The 19720-nt window shown below is 44.2% G+C and overlaps 1 protein-coding gene across 3 annotated transcripts in view; it reads right to left on the minus strand.

Annotated features, from left to right (window-relative positions):
- Positions 1–504: 504 nt before the first annotated feature.
- Positions 505–19720, minus strand: part of TBX15 (T-box transcription factor 15) — a 94964-nt gene continuing 75748 nt past the window's right edge. For all 3 annotated transcript variants that reach the window (XM_050976018.1, XM_050976020.1, XM_009102606.4), the window contains exons 7-8: positions 16474–16571; positions 505–2688 (exon numbers count right to left, since the gene is read on the minus strand). In XM_050976018.1, coding sequence (XP_050831975.1) covers positions 1904–2688; positions 16474–16571 — 883 coding nt within the window. In that variant the 3' untranslated portion in view covers positions 505–1903. The remainder of the gene's footprint in view (positions 2689–16473; positions 16572–19720) is intronic.

Below are 19720 nucleotides of genomic sequence, written 5' to 3' on the forward strand. Positions count from 1 at the left end.
TTGACACAAGGAAAGCTGTAAACTCTGCAGCCATAACTTACAGCCAGGTTTGAAGGGGCTTCAGCCTCCCACAGCTTTCAGTACTAATGTCTCAATCTCTTTAGAATTATAGTGCAAATAAAAAACTGACACATACCCCCAAATTACATTTTTAAACTATTTTTAAGTGATAAATAAACTATATTGCTATTTTAAAGTATCATTGACTGTAATGACTTTGAAAAATTGTTCTGAAGATCTTCTTCAATAATCAAAATAACAACTCAAGCTGTTTTCAAGATACACTTCCTGTGAAGAAGACAACTTACAAATTCCAAGGACTCAGTTTTTTCAATTCCTTGAGAAGACAGAATTTTTATTTTTATTGCAATATTGCCTGGACTTCACAATCTGGCACCATATCTTCACCCCTTCTGTTGTGCAAACACATGTGACAGTATTTTTAAAATGTCTGTCTCTAGAAAACCACTGAGGAAGCCTCACAGACAGAGAAGAACACAGAAGGAACAATTGCAAAGATTTATTTAGCGCTTTCTGTGCTTGGCACTTAGAAACAGAGTTCCGTGCATAGGGCAAATCTTTATACAGCTTTTTCTTCATACATATTTTACATACCATTTTTATTGCCCTCTTTTATATTCATAATATTGAATACCCCACTAGGCATATAAATACATTTATCTACAACACCTCACAACAACTCTCAATAATATCTGTATTCTGTTACTTGGTATTTGCATTTTCACACAACTTAAATGCATAGCTTGCACCAAGCTACAATTGTTTTCTTATTTTTAAAGGATTTGAAGAGAAAAAAGGAAAAAAAAAGGAACAAGGGAAAATAAAACAGAAAAGAAAGATGTTAAAAGGCAATGATCTATTTGGTTAAACAGAGACCATGTGGCAGGTGGAAGGCTGGCAAATACTCAACCTCACTGTTTCTGAAATGCTAATGGTTTTCTACGGCAACTCTCACATGCAAGGTCAGCTGCACTCCTGTAGAGCTCTCTTTTCTCATCACTCTTCCCCATGAGCTCATTCTGGACAGTTTCTTCCCACTGGGATGAGTGCTGTGGGAGACACACATTCCCCACAAAGGCTGTCATCCATTCCGTTTCGCTGCATTACTTCCAGTCAAGCCAACAGGAGCTGAGTCCCCCTCCCCCCATTCACCTTTCCAAAGTTCCATCCCCGCTTCTGTCTGAGGCTCATTTGTGAGCTAAAACTTTTCTCTCCTCTCTCTCCCATCTCCATCTGCAGGCTGGGTGCTGGTGAGCTCGACCTCCATAAAGAAACAGCCGGCTGGGCAGAGCCATGGTGAAAATGAGAGACCTCTTCCGAAGAAGCTCCAGCCCCGCAGCGCCATTCCTGTGCTACAGTGGAAGGAAGACCCACAGGCCTTGCTGGTTCCAGAAATGGGCTGAGCCACTCTGGCAGTGAGGAACTGTCTGGGAAGGGGGAGTTCTTTGGAGCCTTGGGCAGTGCAGCTTCAGAGGACGAAGCCCTGGGAGACTGACCTTCTTCAACACTTGGAGGAGACAGCACAGGGAATGGATCCCTCCACGCTGAAAGCTCACACTGCCTAAAGTTAATGCATAAAACAGTAAATTCAGCTGCTTCTCTCCAGCTCCTCGTTAAAGTCATGCCCTCTTCTCTGCAATGTCCAGAAAAAGCAGATGCTCCGTGCCAGTTTGGAGGCGCTGGGCTACAACAAGCTGCGATGGCTGTCAGTCGAGGCTCTCCAGAAGGTTCTGAGGCACACACCTAGATGGCTTATGTTCTTGCTTATCGTTACAATACTAGTTCCACTATAAGTTTGAAGGCAAAAGAGTACTGGGATGGGTTCACCCCTGGGAAGGATGAAGGTCCGGCTGCCTTCTGTGCCAAGGAGCAGCAAGGCTTGTTAGACCATGTGCACAGACATCTGTGAGGAGGAGCCCTGGACCGCTCCGTACTGCCTGTTGTCACAGGCGCCCGCCGACTGCTGGTTGCTGGAGGGAGGGCTGATCATGTGCATCCCATGATCCATCCCCGTGGAAAGGTATTGCCTCTCTCCAAAGGCCCCACTGGAGGGGGAAGAGCAGAGTAAAGTGCTTTGGGAGGTGGTGAGTTTCTCTGGGCTTGCCGCCAGCCTGGGGGAAGCGGGGAAATTGTATCCATAGAGGTTGTAGGGATTGTGCAGGGAGAAGGCATTGTAGGAGCTCTGCTGCATGTGGCCGCCACCAAACATGTGTGAAGAGGAGGAGGTGGAGGCAGGGTTGCCTGCTTGCATGACATACTGAAACTGGGAGCTGGGGAAAGATCCCAGCTGGCCGCTGTACGCCTCCATCTTGCTGTTGCTGGGCAGGGAGGAAGGAGCCGGCATTCCTGAGATCAAGGAGGGAGTCCTCTGAGGCATGAAGGTTTCGGAGGGCTGCGAGGCAGAAGCGGTGCTGCTCTGCAGCCGGTTGTAGCCCCCGTCGCTCAGCCCTGGGTAGCTCTGCAGCGCTGCCATGTTGCTTCTGGCGCAAGGAGGATAATCAGACAGGTTGAGGTTGCAAAGCTGACTCTCCCGGCAGCCAACGTTGAAAGTGTTGGGGGCCAGATGGAAGGCTGGAGGAGAGCAGGATGGAGAGAGAAGGTGAGAAGAAGCGGATGGTGATGGGGTCCCCGTGCTGGAGGTGGTCGGGGACGTTCCTGTGCTGCCTCCTGCAAAACAAAACACATGGGAGGATGTTCAGCACCCAGAACCACATCTGCAAAATGAGACGGCCTCATTGAAAAACAGCTTGGTTCAATAAAGAAGCTAGGCTGGTAAAATGGCCACTGGAAAACTCAGCCTTTCTTGGCAAGGGCCCTCGCTTTATTAATAGCATCCCTTGGTCTTTCCTTCTGCTTTTTTGTTACAACTTTGTATTTCAACAGACATTTTATTCCCTTTTAAAATGGGAGAGGGAAGCAAGCCTGCCACAGGGTAACCCAAGGCATTGGGAAAAGCTGCGAGGAACGATGGCTCCATCACTCAAGAGATCTGCCATTTCCAAGCATGTTTATCTAGTTATCTTTAGGGGGGAAAAACAAAAAGATAGTAATTTCTCCTCTCTCCTGGTCTGCAGGAAGATCCCCAGTCAGTGAACTGTATGGTCCCACTGCAAACGCGCTTATCATCTGCTCGGGGGCTTGTGGTGGGAAGTGGCTGAAAGCGTGTTGGACTTGTGTGCTATTCAGCATTTTTGTCAGCTGGCTCACGGTGCAGCAGCACTGATTCAAGCCACAAGTAACACTAAAGTGAAGGGACACAGTTTCAAGCTATATCCTGCTCCACAGAGTGCAGAAAGAGGATGTGTCAGGATTTTCAACCATGTGCGTAAAATTTAAAAGGGATTCCATATGTTGTACCACTGATGTTAACAAAACATTGATATATATGCATGTCAGTAGTATCATGCTATGGATGATGGAATTGACCACTCTGCACAGCAGGGATGCTTGCATGTTCTGACCCAGGAAAATAATACTTTGTAATACTACCAAGAATGGTAGCAAGCTGAAAGTAAGCGTTATGAAAAAGACGATGGCACAATTTTGAGCTTAAGAAGTGATTATTTATAAGCAACATTCTGAACTGGAGGAAGCTTCCTTGAACAACCAGGAAAATCAGTTCTGTGCTTAAAAGAATTCAGTTTTCATGGGAAAACTTTTATTGTCATTTGATTATTCTCTTTGTATGAGATTCCCTTTCTGCATTAGGGCAATTAGCAGTGGAGACTCTTGTAAAAGGACCAAAGAAGTGCTGGTGAAAAAATTTGACCAGGGAAAAAACAGACCCAGAGGAACTGGGAAGCAGCATTTCTAACAAGGTAGAAGATTACAGATGAGAGGCAAAGGGAATTGAAAAGACAGTGTTTGAATGGGCAGGTGAAATTTCACCAAGGCAGAGATTGCACACTGAGGATCAAAAGCAAGGGATAACTTTTTCGTGCATCACCTTATAGAAAAAAATCCAGCAGGATTTGGAGACCAGTCTAGGTCTGTTGCTGGGAAAAAAAAAAAATTAAAAAAAACCCTTAATGCAGTGTTGCTTGATGAAAGAGAATAGGTGATGCTAGTGGTTAAGAGATGGACTAGAAAGATGTGTTCTGTGTCAGTATATGATGGTGAGAATGAAAGTGAGATTATATCTGACTCTTTCTGACACATCTAGAGTGAAACAAAATGGGGAGTGAAAACCTTGAGACACTAATAATATTTGTGATTTTTAAATTATTTCTTTTTAACCCAGATTCAGAAAAAGAAGAAAAACAGTACTGGGTAAGCACAGCCTGGAGTGATTGCTGACCAGGCAACACTAACAAAAAGCAAATTTCTGTGTTGCCAAGTCAGAGCAGTCATTCCCATTACCAGCCATGGGGAGGAATGCTTACCAGTTATTGCTGAGCCACTGACTCCTTTTGTCATTCATTCCAAAGCACAAAAGAGAAGCATTGCATCAAGTCTCCATTAAAGTAAATGAGAGAAACGGAATTTTCAAATGCCACCATGGATTCTGCTTTCACTTCTTGACAATACTGATATGCTCAAACTTGCTCACCTATTTTAGCTCCAGAGTTCAAAGGCTTGTTGTGTAAGTTTCTAATTTAGCATTTATTTTAAAGGCTACACTTTCCTGGCTCATTTAATGTCTCTGTCAGACAACCTTGGGCTATTTTGGCTGTGGTAAGTAAAGACGGTACCTCGTTCAGCCTTTGTCCCTGTCTCTCTTTGACAGGTTGTCAGTACTGCAGTAGCGTCAGCAGAAGGGAAGGTTGGCCTCTGCACAAGTAGTTCCATTGCAGCCTGGTTTAGTTGAAATTGCTGATCAAGGTGAGACTGAACACAACTAGACACTATTTTTTGCTAGCCCTGCTGTAAAAAGCACAACCTCTAACAGGGAGAACAGGCAGACAGCTGAATTCATGTATCATCTTCTACATATCAAAGACCAAAATGTAGAGATCAAACAATCACAAAACAAATACAGCACAAAGTGAGATGTATTTAACCCACAGTAATTCTGCTTTTGACTCTTCACACCACTTATTTCATGAACTGCAGAAAGTGCCTCCCTTGCTGACAGTGTCTGGAGAATAAGTTAAAATGCATTTGTAAATATGTATGAATATTTAATTATCTGTTTGAAATAAAATATATAGAATAAATTACTAAATACAATGTCTTAATTTCAGTCTTCCTTTGCCCCAGAGCTAAACTTTATCGACACAGTAGGAGAAAAGTGCACACAGCAGTTACCAGGGAGAGTTGTCACATTAATTACCACTGTAAACAGTCAGCCCTGAGTTCCCTTACTAAACTGAGCAACCAGAGTTACAAAGCACAGGTTCAGACTGTGAATTCCTACCTATTCCTGAATTTTCCAAATCTGTTTGCTTACAAGAATTTTCTAGCGAGCAAGTTCTTAACTTTGCCAACCTTGTTTTGAAACTTTAAAGCTTTACGTTTCCTTCAAAATTTTTCTATTAATTCTAGTATTAATATTTGAAGCCTTGAGTTTTTAATATCACTCTCACTTTCTCTAGAGGATACATTACAGTGTGAACATCTGTCTGTGACTTAGATGACTGTCCAAGATACTCAGAACACAATCTAGAAAGATTGAAGAAGTGAATCCTTCATCCTGCTTGTTGGAATAAGGATCCTTAAGATGTGAGAGGAGGGTACAAAGAGATCTGCTCACCCAATTTGCATTTAAACTGGGGATCATTAGACTTTATTCATCTGCTGAGAGGCTACAATCCAGTTGTACCCATAACTGAGGCTTTGGCTACACTAAGTTTTGCTTGTTAGCAGTTTCAAGTGTTGCTTAATGGTTCCAAAACTGAGAATTGCACATTTCAGGTCTCCTCCAAAGAAGGATTGAGTGATTCTGCTTTGAATAATCCCAATTTGCAGGCCAACAGGAAAACCCTGAAGCAACAACACAACAGTTAGGAAACAGAGTAAAAAGGATTTTTCTGTTTCTCTGTAACTTCAAAATGATGAGGAGGTAAGAGATCCATCAACAGGAGCAAGTACCAAACCTGACAACTCTCTTTCAAGAAAGCTTTGCCACCACCAAAAACCACAAGCACAGGACATGCCACACTTCTGCTGCAACAGAGCCTAATGCAGAAGCAAGAAGTTCCTGATCATTTGCAGAGTAATCTTTACACCTTTAAGTGGAACAGAAAATAATACAAAGCAAGGCCTGTCTCAGTCATTCTCTTCAGACCAGCTCTGCTCTGCTCTGCTCTGAAGGACATTTCTTAGCCATCTTTGCTGGCGGCCCTAAGTGGGGGCCATACACAACCTGGACTTTTGTGAAGTTATAACTTGGTCTGTAGTTGTTACAAAGTCAGCCAAATACCCCTAGAGATGGCAGCAAGCCCAGTAAATATATCCACACTATACCACAGTCTTGGAAAAACAGATGTGTGTGTCATTTCAATGGAAGGCATGGATAGAAACCAATCTAGTTAAACTGATACACAAAGCTATGTTAGGTCTGGTTTAAGTCAACTGAAACCACATTCAAGCAAGAATAAAATGAATCCCTCGATAGTTGTCCTCTGTTGCTTTTCTCTACCCACCATTTCCCCTGGAAATAGTTGCCAACACCAAAAGCATTTACCAGCAATGTCATGGTATCTCTCACCTCCACACTTACCATGACTCCAGAGTGATTAATTACTATTTTGAGCAACCCCCAGAAGACAATTTTTTGGCTCTGCAGGCATTGGTTCCATATATGTGCCATTATTGACCCACATTTGTATAAAATAGAAGGTTCAGAATTTCAAAGGCCCCTCCTTAGTATCTGAACCCTGCTGCACACGGCAGGGGAAAGTGTCTGTCCTCACCGTGCCCTGCTGTTCTGTCCAGGGTTTAGCCAAGCAATGCTGTCATCCTGAAAGGAGCTGGTTCTCTGGGCATACAAGTGATAACTAAGTTGACCTTATCAAAAGGACAGAAGCATTTCCAGTGAGGGGAACTGGAGAACAATCAAGTGCAACAGAAGTCAAAATTTGCAAACTGGGACTGAGAAGCAGGGAAAAAGAAGATTGAAATCATGGTGGAAAGACAGGGAGACCATGTGGAAAGGGTGGGATGTAAAGGCAAGCCTTCCTCTTCTTGTCACTCTTGCGACACCAAATAGAAATGCTGTCTGTGCACCAGTGTCAGATACATGGCCACAAGGCTTAGGGAAAAATTACAGCTTAGAATTATAATCTCAAATAGTTTATGACTGGCATTTCCTTCCAGTCACGTGTGTCCATCGATGCCTCAGTAATGGTGCTGTCTTCCTGTATGTCCCAAATAAACCCTTGCTTTTGTTTTTACTCAGAGACTGAGCTTGTGTTAAGGACAACTTCAGGGCAAACTGCAGCCCAATCATACATAGTCCATAAGGTATGATGTGTCTTAAAATGAGAGGTTGGAATATTCTGGAAACATTCAGCATGCCAGGGCATCTGAAATACTACAGGGACCTCTTCCACAGAAGGCAGGTCACGTAGAGAACTTCTAACACTGCAGTGTAGATGGAAAATGCATCTGCCAGCAGCCAGCATTTGCCAAAGGAGTTTTCTGGCAACAGCAAGATAGTGGGGAGAGCATCAGTGCCAAGGAAGTCTGAAGCAATTGTGCATGGAAAATTTTCTGGGATCTCTCTTACGAATGACACCATGCTATTCATTTGACCCTCAACTTATCCCAACCTCCTTTATCTGAAAGGTGCACGTAAATCAAACTTTGGCCTCCACTGCAGCATATTTTCCTTGCTAATGTTTCCAGGCATTGGATGCTACCATCACCTGCAGTGCCTCCATACAAACCTCTTGGTCCTTGAAGTCCTTGCTCAGTGCAGAGCTGCCTTCAGCACCACATACCTGAACATGAATGCCATACCCTGTGCAATGGCAGAGTCTCACCTGACAGACAAGAGCTTTGGAGAAGTTTGGGCAACTTGGTCACAGCCTGCAGCTCTCAGTGTGGCTGGTGTCACACAGGGGTGACCTGGTATTCACTGCCACATTGCAAACAGCTGTGGCTGCATGTCCTCAGAGTTTGTGCTTTACTTTCTGACAAGGATGGGAGCAGCGAGGTGGTTTACATTAAGATTTTACATTTTGATGAGTCAGGCAGCACAAAGCTATTCTTTGAGTGCAAGAGCTTAGCCCACTCCCACCTACAAGCTAGTTTAGCTTGTGGCCAGACACAAACCACAGGATCAGCATGGTCAGCCCATGGCCTGCAGGCTGTGCAGAGCCCACAGGAGAGTATCCAGCCCACAGCCTCAGCCAGGCCATCTCCTTCCACCTCCATATGTGAACAGGACCTGATGCTTGGATTGATAGGTGCACAACCTCACCTGGAGGAGCCACAGCCCCTCCTCTGACACCTGCCCAAGATGTTGGCATCTTCATCGTATGATAGGTATGTATCCAAGCACCTGGGGATCCAGAAAAAAAGAGACTGTGGCCACTAGTCATCCACCTGGCTCACAACTCTCCTCCTGGCACTTAACTTGGGCAAATAAGCCCTCCTGAGAGGTAGTTTATATTCACTTGGGCACAGAGCCATGCTAATGCAACTCTCCAGCTTTCCAAATGGAGCTGGCCAGGAGCTGGCATGTGCCTGGCCAGCAAGGAGCACAGAGGAGCCTGCCCATGCAGGTGTGCTCCAAGTCGTTTCTGAAAGGTCTGGTTTTTGTGGGGACTCTACAGTCTTGGATAAATATGTACAGGGTCTTTCCAAAGCACAGGAAAGAGCAACTCTTACCAGTGTTTTGCAGGGTCCTATCCTCAGACAGAACAGTAAATAAATGGAATGCATGCAAGCAGGAAAACAAATTTGCACAAAAAGGTAAATCCTACTACCATTCTGTGCCCTCCCACACACATGCACACTAAGTATGGCATATGAAATTTACTCTCTGCCTTCCAAGTCACTTTACCTTTGGTTGCAGAAGAAAAATTAAATTTGTTAATTGCCCAAGGATGGGAATCTGAGGGAGTAGTGAGGTCAGGAGGGAGGGTTTGTGCAGATTGCCAGGTGGTCTGACAGATTATGAGGCCAGAGCGTGCCACTGTAACTATCTGATCCCATGTCCTTTTGGAGCCAGGGGTAGCACAAACCTGGATCCATTTCTGCTTCAAGCAGCACATGCCTCAGTCCTGCTTGATGCCTTCAGACATCTAAATGCCACAATATCAGGTGTCGCTCCTGGTCTCACCTATCACGGCAACTTTCTCCTGACAGCCCAAGGTCTCTGCTCCCAATCCTAGCTTTCCAAAATTCAAACCTAAAACCTTCAGAAGGACTGAAAGATTCTGCATCACTATTACCACCCCTCTGAGCTCCCTCTTCACCACCCTGGAAAACTAAATGGCTTTGATGCTTGTTCCCTGATGCTTGTTCACCAAGAAAGGGCAGGGCCACCTGGTCTGTGACACGCTGGACTCTCTCCTCACTCCTTCCCTATTTTTAGGAATGAAAACTTCCCACTTTCATGGGAATGAGAATAATTTCTTTCTTCACAGAGTGTAGCTGCCTTTTTTCTCTCTAGAGCCCTTGGCCAATTATCAAATTATGAATCCGCTGGTAAAATCTTTAAAAGGCCCAAATGAGACTCAAATCCTATTGCATGCCAAGTTGCTGGGTTGTAGAGGAAACATAAAGAGTGCTTTGTAGTTCTTTGGGATACAGCTCACAGAGCACATAAAAAAAGAAGATAATTACAGCAGTAGATTTAAGGGGGAAAGTATGTACTGTATGGCACAAAAGTGAGGAATGAAAGGAAATTTTGGTTAAGGTTAGCAAATTATAGAGAAGGACTTTTTAAATAAGTTTGCCTCAAATTACAAGAATCATTGGAATTAATGGTAGATCTAGAACAATTCAGAATAATACTTTACTTCCCTTTACGCCTTACAAATTTCTTCAAGGCAAACTGAGCAGTCAGAAAGAGACAAAACTTGCCTCAGTCATTCTCCAAAAAAAATCTTTTCAAGATCTAATGGTAAAACCCAACCTTCTTTTCTAATGTGGACAAAGAGTACAATTCAGGAGATGTGATTTTCAATCTCATCCATATCCAGAGCATCAAGACAGCTGAGGAAAAACATCGAAGTACTGTGGCAAGTTCTAGGAACATGTAATTTTCTATTCATAAGAAAATTATGTGCTGCTCTTAGGAAGCTGTTCAAACCTTCAAAGTATCATTGCCCACCTCTAGTCATTCCTGTGCAATCTGATCACCATTCACCAGATAACAGAGAGTCAGGCTTCAGCCACTGGAACTCAGGGCAAACACCTCTCTGGAGTAACAGAGCACTTCAGGCTCCTTTCAGGTCCTCAGGAAGCGGCACAGACTTTGACTTCCAGCTTCCTGGGTCACATTTGGGAGGGCATTTCAATTTTCCAGTGAAGCACCAAAAATGTTCCTTCTCTAAAGGAAAACTGCAGCTCAACCTAGAAGAAGCTGGAACAGTGTTTTCCCTGGTGCTTTGTTTAAATGAGGCAATCTATGAGCCATTTGAAGTATGTAGCAGAAACCAGCGCTTGATCCCAATAGCTCTGGCAACAAATGCTCTGTTTCCAATCTCCTCTTCAAGGTCAAAAGAATCAAGCAGATAATTGAGTCCACACCCAGCTATCTGACCTCTGCCAATAGCCTAGACTGTTTACAATTGATTTCGAAAGGGAAGCAGAATCCAGATTATCCTGGTGGCATTGCTGACAGAACTGATGGCTGCCTTTGGGACACAAGAGGCTGATCAGATGAATTTGTAGGTGGTTCAACCTCCCTTGGCAGAAGCAGCTCCACTCTTTTGGGAGACACTATTTTTTGGGGTCTAGGATCTCAGATAAAGCCAAAAGGATCCTAACAGTTATTTGCTTCTCTCTGTCTCCAGGCCCCTTTGATGCCTTCAGATGAAGTTCTGGAGGGCTCAGTCTTCCTTCCACTTGACACCAGTACACATTTGTGTATTCGGGATTTTGTTTTCATATGGGTGCAACCAGGGCAGCTCTCTGAGCACCACCCCTATGGGGAAGAGTATTATACTGAATAAGTTACAAGCAGTACAGACAAACTTTGGCAAGACAGAGGTGATGCCTGCCCAGAAAGGGTAATGTTTACAGACAGAGAAGCTGGAAAAGCAGCAACACCTCAGCTCGGGGTATCAGTCTCACATCTGCTGATAGCCCATGCAGACTTAGGGTCTGTCTGGAAACATCATTACTACAAGAAAACATTGTTCCTTTCCAGCACTAAATGAGAGATTTGAATCTCTTCCACACTGAGGAGAGGGAGCCTTTTGTGTGTATCCCTGTTGACACAAGCCTGCAGGGTTAAAATATTCCCCTCTCAGAAGGGGACAGTGGCACCTGTACTCAATCAGTTTGTACATGCACGTTGCTCTAGAGATAGCATCAGCTGTCTCACCAGCAAGGAACACAGCCCTTTTTCCCTACAGCATCCTTGTAGATAATTTCCAACGCTGATCTCAAGAGCCATTAATGCCAATTTTGCAGACCCTCTAAGAGGTGGGCTCTCTACCCTCTACCTCCCGTCCAAGATCAGTGCAGATGCTCAAGCTGATAGAGAAGGGGTTGAATCTTCTGTGTCTACCCTTTGTTGAATCCCTGGCAAAAGCACTTATACAAGAGAAGAGCCCATTTGGAAGGAAAGCTGCCTTGAGAACTGACCAGTCATGTTAAAGATGTGTGACTCTTGTGGATTTGTTATTCGTGCATCAAAACAGCAATTTAATGATTAAGTGAATTTTTATGTGCTGCAAGCCTAGTGATAGATCATACCACGTGACTCTCTCATTGGTCCTGAAGTTCTGCTTAGGAGGTACTTCTTCCTACCCTCTGCCAGGGCACCTTTGATTTCATTTCTTGGTAAGTCATCAGCTTTTGTAGGAAGGATTAGATACTGATCACTCTTTTAATATTGCCCTTTTAGTCTCTATGTCCTCACAAAACTTAGAGTCACTGATAGTGATCTGCTCATCACAATATCCTGTGGGAAACTGGATATCACAAATGAGCCGGCAATGGCTCTTTTTACTCTTAGTAACATAATGACATAATGCAGAGTTACTGGAACTCTGATTTTCTTTTTTTCTCTCCCTCTTTTATTTTTTTTTTTTTTATTTAATGTTCCCTTTTAAAATCAAGAAACCGAGCCACAATTTTTTAATAATGAGAATCTGGATGAGGTTCAATCTAAATTTTGAAAATATATTCCAATTAAAGGCTTTAATAGATTCTTGGCTTTCCGCACGTCTCACTGCCATATGCATTCAATAACACCAAGCCCCCTTTCTCACCAGCAGTAAGTAGACTTCAGTGTGGGTGATACCATTCCCCAGAAGGTCAGCTGCTCCTGGATTGCCATTTTTTGGAGCATTTCGTGCAAAGGTTTTTCTCAGGGGGGACTTCTTTCTTTCAACACTGGCCCAGCTCTGCTGTGATTGTGTCCAGCATGGTGCTCACTCTTGCGAAGCTGCGGATACTTTTGGATTATGCACTCCAAAAGAGAAGTTTTGTTCTCAAGCCAGGGGATTTCACTAAGAGTAGCAGCATGTTCTTTCCCTTGGTGGGATAACACGATGACCACTCAGGTCACAGACCTGCAGGGACTCGCTGATGTGCTGTCCTTCAATGCAACACGTGCAACAAAAGCTCACGGACCACAAGATTCAGCTGCACCAGGCATCTGCAAGTGGGTGCCACATCAAACCCTCCAGTTTGCATGGCAGCTGAAACCCATCACTGTGCAGATTAGAAAGTTATTCAATCCCTGCATGAAACAGCTGCATCCAGCACACCAAGTATCGATTTTGGTGTGTCCCTTGCTCCACATAAAGCTTGGGCCAAACAAATGAGCAAAGCTCTAGGATGAAGGTCAAATGGCAGAAAGGATAATGTGGAAAAAATTGTAATATCTTTAGATAATTGTATCACATGGATATGTCTGGGATACTCTGTGCAGACATGTATTTAAAGAAACTATTAAGAATCTGGAAAAGTTCCCACTAAAAGATAAACTAAACAATTGGTTCTATTCACTTTGAGAGGCACAGAAGAGGGAGATAAAACCTGTAAAACAATTAAATGTATGAAGAATGTGGATGAGGAGAAATTTTTCCTTAGCTCTTTAACATCCCACAAAGAGGGATAAACATGTAGTTAGAGCAGAAAATTTAATCTCTTGAATTAAGCATGTTTGCATGCTTGCAGGTTACCAAGCAATCTCTATTGTCTATGCTACCTCTGTCCCCATCACTACTGACCATTTTTCAGTATTTTTGGGATTTGTACCTCTTAGGAACTGTACTAACTCTTTTAGCTCTGGATAAGTTAGTTCTGGAACCAGACTCTGCAGAGTAATACTGGGATTGTCCTTACTGGAGGGCATATTTGTAGTTATCAGCTTGAAGATCAGTCAGCTCCTCATTTCAGAATACACACCAGCTTTTTGAAACTGGCACATGTGGCAGGAAATTAAATGCTCTCCAAAAAATTGTCACATTTATATAGTCATTTTTATCAGTCGAATCTCTAACCTGGCCAAATAATTCAGATGGATTTGTTAGGCAAAACTATCTTGGAAAATTCAGGTAGCACAGAAAAATTTAGCTTGAAAGCAAGGAAGACACCATATTTATGCTTCTGATGCCCCAAACCTTTGGCCCAGAAAGTGTAATTTTTCCTATTACAGTAGGATGGATCCATCTCTAGAAAATCAAAACTGAATTCCACAGTTCCTACAGGGAAACCGTTACTGCACATCCTTAAACTTCATGTAACTAGAACCTGCTGTATTTTTTCCTATCACCACAGACAGTATCTTATTTTAGTACTTTTATCTATTCTCTATCTCGTCACAGGATGAATAACCATGGCTTTCTCCTCATCATCCCTAGGTATGTGGCCACTCTTGCTGCCCTCATCTTGTCTCTCTGCAGTAAGAACTCACTCCTCTTTAGCTGCAGTGCACACATCTACTCCCAGAACTTTCCCGTAGCCCCCATGCAATTCCTCCACAAACATTTCAGGGGATAAAAGGAAAGCTTGCATTTCCTCAAATGTTTATTCAGAAATGGCACATATCCACCAAGCTTTGATGAAACCAGTGGGATCTGGAATTAAAATATCAGTTTATGAAAAAAAACCCCAAACCCTTAAAGTTTCTAATTCATAAATATATAAGGGTATGAGATGACACCATGCCGCTCAGAGCACTGAAGCTCCAGATGAGGGAGAGGAAGAAACTCTGGGGCAAGTCACATCCATGTAAAGTCTTAGAGGATCTGAGGTTCAATGGCTTGTGCTGATGTCAGCTCTTAAACAGCAGTGATTTACTCACCTGTCACCCAGCTCATGTGCTTGAAATCAAGGAGTCAAAGAGGTGTGAGTACGATATATCCTGGTTGTCTTACATTTGGAGGGAGGAATCACATGTGGCTTAAAGCCACCTCAGCATTTTTTGCTCTTTCTGTCAGCAGTTCCAAGGACTCCATACCAGCATGTTTGTCCTTGCCTCAGGGGGCTGTCCCAGCAGCCAGAAATTAAAATAGAGCATGCTTGTATCTCAGCTTTGCACCTATTTTTGAGACCAGGGGTCAGCTTGTTACAGCAGTTACCGGAGAGATGAGCACTATGAGGGTTGGAATATTTCTGATTTATTAATTCACATGGCTAAATGCAGAGCTCAGAAACCCTTTGTTAGGTTTTGAGATCAACCTGTGAACACAGCTTCAGTTAAGGGCTGCCCTAGTCTTTATTGTCTCTGGTGCAGTGGTGGTGATCTGCACAGGGCCTGCTGGTTACAGGGTACTGGCTTGCTTTCTGGCTTTTCAGCTGCCAAACTATATTATAACAAGCTAAAAATACATTAAATATTTTCCTTTCCTAGTATTACCTTACCACGTAAGCAGTAGTTGGACCTGCCACCAGGATGTTATCTGATAACTGAGGGGAGGGAGGCAGGCGAGCCCGAATAGGGGCTGAGACATTGGAGAGAGGCTGCTTCAGTGGCTGTGACCAGGAGGAGAGGCTGTTATGTTTCTATTTAGGTGAGTGATGAAAACATTTCTAAATCCTTGCTTTAACCCATCTCTGACCACGTGCCCCACCACAAGTGCTCCTCGACACAAGCCCCTGAGCTTGTGCAAAATCCCTCCTGCCTCTTGGTGTGCTGTTCAAGAGGAGTTGGGTGGTCAGGTGAAGACAATGCATGAGGAATCTAACGGAGCTGACTGGAGTATGCTCTGTCCTACTTCTGTGCTGTTCCATCAGAAAAATTATTTAGCAGGTGACCTGGGCCCTGGGGTGTTGCATGTGGAACTGGCACGGGGGACAGTCAACAAGCAAGAAGAGATTCCTCAGCTGAACACTCTTCTGATTCTGCCTCGGTGATGGGCAACCCCAGCAGCCACTGCTGCTTCCCTGCATCTGGAGGAGAACACACCATCCATCACTAGGTGGATTCAAGATCTGGAATGAGGTTTTGAGGGCAATGTCAAGCTTGAATGTGAGAGGCTGGAGAAGCTGCTACACAGGGGAGGCATTTGGTGTTGATTGCTTACCTTTGCTGGTGTCATTTTGAACACCATTTTGAATTGTTTCTTTTCTCGCATGTATGTTGGAATAAAAAAAAAAAGTATCAGGCTGCTGCCTTGATAGCTCTTTCCAGTGATCACTGTTTTTAACTAGACATAGCTGCACTAAAGTGAATGGGAGAGACCTACCTCTGCAAAAAGCAAAATAGCAATATGGCCTGAAACTAGAGATGAAAGCCCTACTTAACTAATGAGATATGTAAAGGGCAGATGCTATGAAAAGACACAGCATGAACGCTTGGCCTATCCAATAATTCTTCCCAGAGTCTAACTAGCAGAAAGTGTCTCCAGCAAGGCCACTGTGTTTTGAAATCAACGTAGCATGACCCCAAAGGGAGACACATTTTTGGTCTCCCAAAACTTCCAGAAGGTAAATCCCCCCCACCCCCCTTTCCCTTGTGTTTGCATACAAATGGCAAATGTAGACTGTAAATGGAGAACAATGTGTCTGACATGGCTGAGCATTTCCTCAGTCTTTCTGTGCTCTCTTCACATTTAACTCATGCTGTGTACTTGGGCTAGCTTGCCCAGCCCTACAATCCTTCCTGCTCCTCCTTCTAGCTCTTAGCACTCTAGCTCTAGGGAGACCAGGGAACCCAAGCAATTCCATCACACCTCATAAGGCATGGCCTGTCCACTGTTTCCATCCCCCTCTCTGCTCTGTGTCCTCTCACTTCAGCCAAGAGCTCCACAATGCGTGTGACATTTCCACTCGCTGGACACACAGCCAAGTGCATTGCTGCTTTTACGCCCTCTTCTCCTGCTCTTTCCACAGGAGAAAGAGCAATCTCTTTCTTGCCACCTCTCTTTGCTCACTCACCTTGCTGCTTCTGCATGGTAGTGAAATCTTCAAAGGTGAGAGTGCGCACGGGGGGCCTCCAAAAGGCGTAGGTCTCCATGATGGCCTCCAGCCCCGTCCTGTGCAAAGGAAAGAAAAGAAGAAGTGAATAAGAATGTCAACCAGCTGGGGATACAGGCACTGAGGAAAGCAGGCTCTGACCTTGCTTGGCAGGCTGCCAGCAGCCACTGAAAGGTCACCTTGGCATCTGTGAATTCCTCAAGTGAGTCTTCCCGCACAGGTGCTGACCACGAGAGTAAAATGAAATTTCCCCAGCCCAGGATTTCAAAAGTTCCTAAAGGTCTCTAAATGCCTTTTTCCTTTCTAGCAAGAATCTCAAGCCTTCTGTCTGCTTTCCAGAGGACACAGGACTGTCAGCTCCTTAAGGCAAACTCAATTTATCATTGAGTGGCCCTGCACAATTTTAGATGTAAGCTGTCATGCAAATAAAGAAGGCCTGGGATTCAGACTATGTGATCAGAGTTTCCCTGCCACTTCACAGTTCTGGACACTGTTAGATAGTGCTATGAGAAGCAATAAAAAGGGAATATTCTTGGTTTTGAACTTTGACTAGAAATGCGTAAGATGCTCTTTCTAAAAGGTCAGTGATATAGCTGCTTTGGGTCCCTAACTCACCATAAAGACTTACCAAAGAGAAAAAGCCAAAAACCACGTGAGAATTTTTCTTCTTGAAAGGGCTGGGGTCTCAGATTTGTTCTTGCTGTCACCACAAACTCCTAGCTTTGCTGGAAGTCTCTTAGTGCCACAGGCTCATAGGTGTATTATCAAACCCACTGGAGTTTCTCCCCAGGAAAAGTTCTCCTCAGTGGAAGCTGTACACTGCTCTGTTCCCCATTCCTCACCTTCCCCAGGCTGTTTTCCCACAGTAGGTTACAGCCCTTGCACTGACTGAATACCAGGAGAGATTCTTCATCAAATGTGAGAACATATCCCCTTTCAATGCAAAAGGCACACCATCCCCAGAGCTGCTCATCAGATGTTGAGCTGACACTGGAGCTGCCTTTTCCTTCTGAAAATGTCTTTCTGCACATGCCTCCACTCACTCAGTTAACTTTCCAAAGTCTCCCCGGAAGCTTGGATGCTTTAAATACATTGGAGTTGGCAAACCAAACTCTGTATTTTAAGAGGAGGTTTAGAAGAGAGGTGGTTGCATGGTGTTTATTAGCTGCTAAGCTGTTAGAAGTAGAAACAGAAGACATCTCCGCATAGCAGTCTCACACTAGTGCTGAGCACATTACAACAAAACTATTTGGTTAATACAGTGGCCTCTGCCAGCTCATGGAGCTCAGAGGCAACAAGGCAGGGCAGAATTTGAACCCATCAGCTAAGCTGGGCTCTGTGTGTGAAAGCTGCCCCTTGACTACCGGTACCACCCCCAGGATTTCCTCTGCTCCCTGAGTGTGAAAGTCACACGTGTTCAGACTCCATCTGCTTCTCAACACACACTGCCCAGGAAGAGAATGGTACCTTTTTTACAGCCTCAAGAAATGAGCCCAAACACTGAGGGAAGACTTTCTGGTACTACATATCCACGGGGCATAAAATGCCCTGAGCAAGTTGAAATGCAGCCAGACCTGTTGTTGAAAGGACCTGCCTTGATGATTAGAACCACGTAATGTATCAGAAATGCAGACTGAAAGTTCCAGCTGTGCTACTCCAGCTGCTCTGTGTCTGCCACAGGATCGTGTGGGGAAGCAGGGAGGCCAATTTACTGGCTGGCTCAGTCCTTAGATCCCCAGGTACACAACCCCACTTTGCACCAGCACTGGGCTTCTAGCTCTGGTCTCACAACTCACTTCCAGTGAAATCCAGTCCCTAATAGGAGGTGGCTCATGGAGGCACTAAAAGCAGATTAAAGCTATTACCCCTGCCTCTCCCTGGAGCATACATCATTATCAGCTCAGCAATTGACTCACAATTCAAAGTTTCTAGCTCTCCATCTAACACTTTCCCCTATATCAATACAATTCTCAAAGGCACCACATAATTTCTGCTTCTAAAAGAAAAGGAAAAAAAGAGAATAGCCAAGACATAATAAAAAGAAGAAATAAAACAGTAAATTGAGAATAATATATTTCTTTCAAGGGTTGGACTTAACTGTGTCTGAGAGCTGATAGAGCATAAATGGCAGCACTGAGAGTGTCAGAGCAGCTTGTAAAGCTGCTCTATTTCTGCCTGCATGTCAGAGGAAGGAAAGATGCCAGCACCAACAGGGACCTACCTCCTCCTGCTCCAGGGGAGCAGTTCTACAACAGCCCCCTTGCTGTGAACACAGCTACTGTCACCCTTCCCCTTCCCCAGTGTGACTGCTGGCAGCAACAGCGTGGCCTTGCCCTGCAAAGCTGAGGGCAGCGTGGTGTCACAGGCACCTGAAGAATGAATGTCAGACTCCACAGTTGGCTCCTCCTGCCCTAAATGGGAGGCCCTCACTCCCCACAAGTTTGCATATGCTGAACATGTGTATAAAACATCCTCTCTGAGCATGTGGGTGACAGAACTCAAGCTTATGTCCACTTCTCCTACGCACAAATTTGAGCCTCTATGTACTAGACCAACCTTTGTTCCCCATTAGTTTGTGGGATTCTTTTTTTTTTTTTTTTTTTTTTATTCTTTGGTTTCTGGGTTTTGGGGCTCTTTTTCTTCATGCAGAAACAAATGTTGTGGTTGTTTTTGAATCAGCTTCTAAGCAGAACACATCCTTACTGAATTTTCACATCCTTCCAGGTGTCAGACAAGACTCATGAGACAGCAGCTTCGTGTGCTAACCTGCTAGGCACCTATCACATTATGAATGGAGTCTTGGAGAGGAAAAAACATTCCTTTATGCTAAAAACAGCTCTTGATGAGAAGGCACACCACCTTTGAGTAGTGATTTTACAGCCCTAGCCCCAGCCTTTTTTCTGTCTGTGATGTATTCCTATTTTTGAAGGAAAATATAGAGGTGATGAGGTGGGAATCAAGAAATTTAATCCCTGTCAACTCTATTAATGTCTCTCCTGTTGCAGTTCCTGACATTGGTGTGCTTCCACAGTCAGCAGAAATAGTGGAGTGCCATTCTGTGTGTGTGTTCCACCCCCTAACAAGGAAAAGGATCTCCACCTGGCCAATGAAGAGACATTTTGGGACAATAATAAATGTTGACAAAAAAATAATTGTTTTCAGCGTTTCTGAAATGCCAGGAAATTTGGAGGGCCTTTGCTGAGGGTTG

The sequence above is a fragment of the Serinus canaria genome, chromosome 1 (genome assembly GCF_022539315.1).
Source record: "Serinus canaria isolate serCan28SL12 chromosome 1, serCan2020, whole genome shotgun sequence".
NCBI lineage: Eukaryota > Metazoa > Chordata > Aves > Passeriformes > Fringillidae > Serinus > Serinus canaria.